This window comes from Phyllobates terribilis, unplaced genomic scaffold, assembly GCF_046119375.1.
Source record: "Phyllobates terribilis strain yellow unplaced genomic scaffold, ASM4611937v1 Scaffold_3__8_contigs__length_932513732, whole genome shotgun sequence".
NCBI lineage: Eukaryota > Metazoa > Chordata > Amphibia > Anura > Dendrobatidae > Phyllobates > Phyllobates terribilis.
This window is the reverse complement of record NW_027362763.1, coordinates 241,403,377-241,411,603: the sequence shown is the minus strand read 5'-3', so window position 1 is coordinate 241,411,603 and position 8,227 is coordinate 241,403,377. Positions and strand designations below refer to the sequence as shown.

Below are 8,227 nucleotides of genomic sequence, written 5' to 3'. Positions count from 1 at the left end.
AGTTTGCACATTTTAGAAATAAAGGAAGGGTCATAGCCTCTAAGTACTGAGCATGCCTGAGAGGAGCTGAAGTGGTTAATTTGGGAATGCAGGAGCAGATACCCAGTAATAATATCTGGCAGCAGTGAGCATTGTCCTGTGACAGCTGATGCAAAGCTCCTGAGGGAACACAGTGCACATCACTGACCATTCTGCAGCCACCACCAATGAGCGTACAAGCAAAAGCCATGCCAGAGCCAATAATATAACACTGTGCACTGGCTGATAGAGAGAGAGCGCAGCCAATGAGGCCCCACATTACATCTGAGCATCACAGACCCCCGTACAGCTGGAGACTGTCATAGGAAGGGTGTAGGAGGAATGTGATGGATTAGAAGGCACAACAACACTAGAACAGCAAGGGGCATCTCCACATCTTTTGATGCTGAAGAGAAGTACAGAGGGGCGAGGTATCTGATGGGAGTTCGGTCGCAATGGCTGCTCTATATCAGAGCACCGACTCGTCCTCGCCAAATAAATTTCTGGCATTAAAAGATGTCAGGGAAGTGAAGGAAGAGACCACTTTAGATGAAAAGCTCTTCTTGCTGGCCTGCGAGAAAGGTACGTCAGGGTCTATCACCTATCTAGTCATCATCTCTGTATCACGCCATTATATATGTGCGCACAAGAACATATCTGCAAATTGTCTTTAATTTCAACATTGTTTCTTGCACCAGTAGAGCTTACCATCTAGTTTTCTTATGTACATACTGTACGTACACTGGTGTCTTTTTCATGGACAGTCAGTAGACCGACATATAGGTTTTTTTGACTATAACATGAAATCACGGTGTTTAGAAGAAACCTAGAGGAGCAAAGGAAAAACTGAAATTCCTCTTCAGGTGAGACCTGGTGTCATGGCCTAGGAAATCTTGTGGTTCACCCATAACACTCTTTTCTTATGGCACTAAACATGTTGGCAGGTGATTGACCAACTCCTGGCCACAGTCATAGCTATTATCTATGAGAAGGTCAAGGATTTTCTGGAGGTTTTCAAAACTGGGCGTAGAGTAGAAAATGGTCTAAAATATGAAACCATTACTTAACCCCTGAATCTTGCACCGATCTAATGCTGGGATGGTCAAAAACTGTCAGCAACAGGAAATTTGGCTACAGAAGGAACAAGGGGAATATTCCTGAGCAAATACCAACAATTATAAGATAGAAAAATTGGCTTATCAATGTCAGATTCAATACATTGCAAAGAAAAGAAACTGCATCGGTTTAAGTGGACGAATAACCTAAAGGCAAAGTCAAAAGTCTCATAAATGGTGACTTAAGCTGATACCACAACAAGGGCAAGGTCTACTCCCTAATAATAACAGAGGCTACAATGGTTTCTTTCAGCTGGGTCATACATCTATCTGTCCATTTGTAAATGCGATTATAGTATTGGTATACTTTTATAGTTCACTGGCATCAAAATGCATCATTGTGTATAAATAGCTCGTAATCGCTGTATGTAAATCTGGAAATGCTACTTGATGTATATAGATCGTCCTCCGGACCCACAAAGTGCACAGTGATATTTCTACCTTTCTGTCTTTACTACCCATCTTCTCACTGTTACACCCAGGACATAAGAACATTAATTAATGTGTAGCTCAGGAGGTATACTAACACTGGGAATTACATCTCATCACACGTTAGACGTAATTACTTTTCTCCATCACTGCACGGGTCGATGCTTAATTTAAAAATTCTGAGGCGATGAAATCAGTTTTGTGGAATTTCTGATGATGTCTCTGAGTGTCTCAGACTAATATTACCCATTAATCAAGCCAGCAGTATATGCAGCCTCTAGTTGTAGACATTGATGGCAGTGCTTGAGTCAACTCCTAGAAGTTACTGGTTGTCATTCAGTGGTGGTTTCCTATGGGTGATTGGAACTTGGATTTATGAATCTACTCTCCCATACAAGCAAATATTTTAATTTCAAAGATTTAATGTGGTTTACGTCTCTGCATGTCTGTATAAATTAATCCAATAAGACTCGCAAACATCTGTTATTCCTCCTGGAAATAAAATATATGAATGCATAAGCATAAGGTGTGGCCATTTTTCTTGTCATTAGAGTATGCCCATAGACACAATGGGTGTAGCTTGTCAATATCAGATTAGTGGGGGTCTGACACCTGCTATTTGCAGCCACCGAGGTGGCCGGATGTACACAGTGTACAAGGTTGGGATCACATTGCTCCATACACAGTGTAGTGGCTGTTCTTAGGAACTGCAGCTCAGCTCTCATTCACTTCAATAGGCTCTGTACACTGTGTACATCTGGCCACATCGGGAGCTGGAAATAACAGATATCGGACCACCACCGATATAATATTGATGATCTATCCTAAAGGTCTTCTATATTACAGGACTAGACAACCACTTTAAAGGAAACCGGTCAGTCCATTTATGCTGCTTTTTTATATGTCAAGATTTTTTAGTTTCTAAAAAGTTACTGGCTAAATGTTGAGGCATGAAGTCAGCCCTACGAGGATCAAGACCAGTGTATTCATTAGATTCAGGCTCGTATTGGCCATTTGTAGATTACTATATACTGTTGGCTATTACTGTTCTGGAAATGTTGTGATGTTGTGGATGGGATGTTAAGGTTCCCTGGCGGTAATTTTGACAGGTCGGTCGCCCCTCCATTTGGAGCTAATGACCTTGATTCATCAAAGCTATTTCGACAGTATTTGGCATAACTTGTTTTGGAAAGTCACAACATTTTTGCACTATTTAGAGCCTTTTGGCATTATTCAAGCCAGTTGTCCCCATCTCCACCAAAATTAATGGATCGGGAAGAGGCAGGACAGGGATTCATATAAATCTTTGGCTTTCCTTACGCTAGAGTCAAAGACTGAGGTAAGATTTGTGGCGAAGCACAAGGAGACGCACACCACTCATCAGGCGCTCCTTACTCACTAAGAGGCCTGCGCCTGATACATCCGCCCCCTCATCAAGACCATTGAGGTAATCGCTGATCTTAATGAATCAGGGTTATTGGATTTATTTTTTCTTGCCGGTCTTGATGAGGGGACATGGTGGAGTCAGATGCTTCTGATTCATTAAGAGGTGCATGTCTCTGACTGAATTAGAAGCGTCTGATGAGTGGCATGCATTTCCATGCTCCATGCCTGAAATCTTATTCCAGTCTTTGACCAGAGTAAGATTTCTGACGTAAGTGATGCACAGCTCATCATAAATTTAACGATCTTTGCTGTCACGCCCCTGCTGTGCCCAGCTTCGCCCATATTGACAGAGCTGTTGGAAACTGGCGTTAAAAGACCAAAATATTTTTCTTTTTAGAACTGAATTTTTATTGAACTTTAAAAATAGAGATACAGGATAAAAACATAGAACTCAAGGTAGTAGCATTCAGTACATGTCAGGTTAATTTAGTAATCTAACATCAACAGTGAATGGACTCAACACTGAAGAATCCACGTCTAGTAAGTATATTTAGACACGAACAATAACAGGACGGATCATTGACACAGAACGGGGGAAGGAATTAGAGAACATTTCTAACTCAGCACAAACTACATGAATTACTTTTCATAGCCATGTCCATTAACAATCTCTTTGTACCCAATATGTGTCCCAAAGCTTCCAGATTCCATGCTTTGTACGTCTTGTACACGCCTGTGTAACTCACTGCTTGATGGAGGTTGAACCAACCTCCATTTACATGCTATCAGACATCTAGCAGCAGTGGTCATGTGTCGTAAAAGCTGTTGGGATTTATGACTAATCTGAAACGGTGGGATATTGAGTAGATAAAATTTGGGGTCCAGGGGTATCTGAAGGCCAATGACCTTAAAAATAAAAGTCTTAATTTTCCAAAAACCTTGCATACCTGCACATGACCAGAACAAATGAGGTAGGTCACCTTCAATAATACCGCACCTCCAACAATAAGAAATATTAAGATTAAGTTTATGTAGAAAAATGCCAAAAGTTTTGATGATCAATTTAATTAATATAAAGTAATTTTAGAAGGTCTTATTAATCTTGTTAATACAGTTAGGAATAACCTGCAGGACTAGATATTTGCTATTTAATAAAGGATCTACAATGAAAAATCTAGAAACTGCTGAATACTGGGGATGTGGTAAATTGTGAATATACAAAGCAGACACTGAGCTCCTGTAAATTGTCTCTTCAGAGAGGAAGAGGACCCGAACTCTACTGCCACCTACAGGAAGTAGCAATCCTAAAGGTCGATAGTGACCCTTTAACGAGTCTTATCACATGACGTAGGATATAAGCCAGAACCAGAAACTCAGTAGTCACATACTTTTCTATATCTGTCACCATCCATTCTGATAACAGAAGGCTGGGATGGTCAGGAAATTAGGTTCTAGCCTTTCATGCTTATCATGGCTTTATTACAGTCTCAGCAATCTAGATGGGTGCTGTAAAACAGAAAGACTGCTGGTCACAGGAAAGCAGGGGGGCTCCTTGTAATTCCAATTTAATTCCCAATTTTGGGACCTAAGGGGTAAGGTTTCTCCTTGTGGAGAGTGATATATCAGGTCTGGCACACCAGTATGAAGAGACGTAAACACCTTGCATGTTCCTCTGGGAAATTAAATATGGAAATTGTCTCTTCATAGAGGAAGAGGAGTTGAACTGTAGTGCCACCTATTGGAAGCAGCAATCCTACAGGTCATTATCAACCCTTTAACGAGCCTTGAAATATGACTGAGGATAAAAGCCAAATCAGAATCTTAATTTGTAGACACAGTCTTTCGGGGTATTGCCCCTTGATAGTGCAAAGTATGAGATCTGATTTGGCTAGGTGAGGGGCTAAGACTGGGATCTAAAGGGTAAGGTTTCTCCTTGTGGAGAGTGACATGCTAGGTCTGGCATGCTAGAATGAGGATACCCTTTATGACGTGAGCCGTAATGATACGTCCCTGTGCCCTGGGCTTTAATGACCAGGTACGTATTATTACATCTCACTGATCGCCGCCGGGTGTCAGCTGATTCTGACAGCTGTCACCGGGCACTCAGTGCCAGAAGCGATTCTGACAGCTGACACCCGCACTGCTCCCAGCACTTTAAACCCCTAATTGCTGCGATCACTCCGATTGTAGCATTTAGCGAGTGAGCAGAGGGACAAAAGCCCCTCTGTTCTTGGATCGGAGACCCAGCGACGTCATCGTTGCCATAGTGACCGCAGCGCAAGCAGGCGACAATGATGAGGGCAGCATTCAGCACCAGGCGCTTGGGAACAGCGCTAACTGTACGCTGATTCCCAGGTGCCGGTACATGTCACACTGATGACACATGGATGTCATCCCTGTGTCAGCAGTGTGGGATGTTTTGCAGCTCGTGCAGCGCGAAAAAAATGGTCTTGTTAACGTGTTTTGCCCACGGACACACGGTCCGTGGAAACACACTGACGTGCACAGACCCATTCATTTGACATTTCCACACATACCGGACACACTGACGTGCGAAAGAGAACTAACTCTGCTGCCTCAGTATAGTGAATGGATCCCTCAGGGGTTTCATCTGAATTATGTCACTCTTAGATTTAAATGGAAACCCCAATATCACAGCTCAGCGTAGAGCGCAGGATAAATGGGCACTGTTTACATACCATTTTGGATCACAATAAAAGCTTCGACTTAATCCACAAATAAAGCAAGTCCACACTCAGGTCCATCATCTGTTAACGGAAATATAGGGGACTTACTAGTAGCACAAAGGCTCTGGAAAAGCGAAATGGCCCTTGCCCCCCAAAAGAAATTCAGCAAATTCTGTGCTCTCAAATACAAATGCCCACCTCCCTTCTGAGTCCCACAGTCTGCCTAAACCGCAGCTAGCGTCCACGTTTGACATTTCTGTAGCGATGACAGCCCGCTTAATTTACAGGTGCATGCCTCCAGAAGCAATTTGCAAACTGCCGTCACTACAACGGCAGTTTGCAATTTTCACTCAGCAGCATCCACTGCTGCTTGTTTCTGGAAAACACCCATGTAGTTAAAATCCTCACCACACCTGTAGATAAATTCCCAAAGGGGTATATTTTCCAAAATGGGGTCTCTTGAGGGGGGATTCTGCTCTTCTAGCACTTAGGAGCTGTGTATATGGAGTCTGCATACTATTCTAGGAAAATCTGCGCTCCAGGAGGCAAATAGTGCTCCGTCCCTTCCGAGTCTCGCCGTGTGGCTAAGCAGTACTGCACAGCCACATATGGTGTAAAATTCTGTGAGGCACATGTGGTGTCAACATGCTTACTGCACCCCTAGATGAATTCATTGAGAGGTGTAATTTGTAAAATGGGGTCTCTTATAGGGGGTTCTGCGATTCTGCCACCTTAGGGGCTCTACCAATGTGACATGGCACCGTCAAACCAGCCCAGAAAACTATAAACTCCAATATGGCACTTCTTCCCTTCTGTGCTCTGCACTGTGCCACAATAGTAGTTTTTGACCACATATGGGGTATCTGCGTGCTCAGGAGAAATTGTACAACAAATTTTGGGGTTCACTTTCTCCTGTTACCCTTATGAATTTTATTTTGGCTAAAATAACATTTTTGTGGAAAAAATTAGATTTTTTTATTTTCACAAGTCAAAGTTTTAATTTTCTGTGAAGCACCTGGGAGTTCCCTGTGCTCACCACACATCCAGATAGATTAATTGGGGGGTCTAGCTCTGCAAACGCGACTTGACGCCTGCCGACCATTCCATCAAAGTATGCATTCTAAAACGTCACTTCTTCCCTTCTGAGCCCTGACATGCGTCCAAACAGTAGTTTTCTCCCACATATGGGGTCTCAGCGTACTCAGGAGAAATTGCACAACAAATTTTGGGGTCCAATTTCTCCTGTTACCCTTGTGAAAGTAAAAAAATGGGGCTAAAAGGTCATTTTTGTGGAAAAAAAGTGATTTTTTTATTTTCACGGCTCTACATTATAAACTTTTGTGAAACACTTGGAGGTTCAAAGTGTGCACCACACATCTAGCTAAGTTTCTTAAGAGGTCTAGTTTCCAAAATGTGGTCACTTGAGGGTTTCCACTGTTCAGGCACATCAGGGGCTCTCCAAACGCGACATGGCATCCGCTCTCAATTCCAGCGAGTTTTGCGTTGAAAAAGTTCTCCTTCCCTTCCGAGCTCTGCCGTGCACCCAAACAATGGTTTTCCCGCACATATGGGGATATGGGGTATCATCATACTCAGGAGAAATTGTACAACAACTTTTAGGTTCCAACTTCTCCTATTACGCTTGTGAAAATAAAAAAATTGGGGTTAAAAGATTAGTTTTGTGGAAAAAAGTGATTTTTTAATTTTCATGGCTCTATGTTATAAACTTTTGAGAAACACTTGGGGGTTCAAAGTGCTCATCACACATTTAGATAAGCTCCTTAAGGGGTCTAGTTTCCAAAATGGTGTTACTTGTGGGGGGTTTCCACTGTTTAGGCACATCAGAGGCTCCCCAAACACGACATGGCGTTCGCTAATTATGCAAGCAAATTTTACATTCAAAAAGTCAAATGGCGCTCATTCGCTTCTGAGCCATGCCATGTGCCCAAACAGTGGTTTTCCCCCACATATGGGGTATTGGCGTGCTCACAAGAAATTGCACAACACATTTTGGGGTCCATTTTTTCTTGTTACCATTGTGAAAAAAAAAATTTTTGGTTCTAAAGTAACATTTTTGTGAAAAAAAGTTAAATATTCATTGCTTTCTTCCACATTCCAAAAAATCCTGTAAAGCACCTGAAGGGTTAATAAACTTCTTGAATGTGGTTTTGAGCACCTTGAGGGGTAAGGTTTTTAGAATGGTGTCACTTTTGGGTATTTTCTGTCATAAAGGCCCATCAAAGTCACTTCAAATGTGATGTGGTCCCTAAAAAATGGTTTTGTTGGAAAAGTTAGAAATCACCGGTCAACTTTCAACCCTTATAACTAACAAAGAAAAAATTTCTTCCAAAATTGTGCTGATGTAAAGTGGACATGTGGGAAATGTTATTTATTAACTATTTTGTGTGACATATCTCTCTGATTTCTGATTTTTTCACAAATAAATGCCAGTCATATCAAATAAATGTCACCACAATTATGAAGTACAATATGTCACGAAAAAAAAATCTCAGAATCAGCGGGATCCATTGAAGCGTTCCAGAGTTATAACCTCATAAAGTGACAGTGGTCAGAATTGTAAAAATTGGCCCG

The 8,227-nt window shown here is 41.9% G+C and overlaps 1 protein-coding gene across 5 annotated transcripts in view; it reads left to right on the top strand.

The window, feature by feature from the left end:
- The first annotated feature begins 246 nt into the window (after positions 1-246).
- Positions 247-8,227, top strand: part of TRPC1 (transient receptor potential cation channel subfamily C member 1) — a 313,340-nt gene continuing 305,359 nt past the window's right edge. For 4 of the 5 annotated variants that reach the window (XM_073674674.1, XM_073674675.1, XM_073674677.1 and 1 more), the window contains exon 1: positions 247-600. In XM_073674674.1, the coding sequence (XP_073530775.1) occupies positions 474-600 (127 nt within the window). In that variant the 5' untranslated portion in view covers positions 247-473. The remainder of the gene's footprint in view (positions 601-8,227) is intronic. The other variant, XM_073674678.1, reaches the window with a different exon arrangement.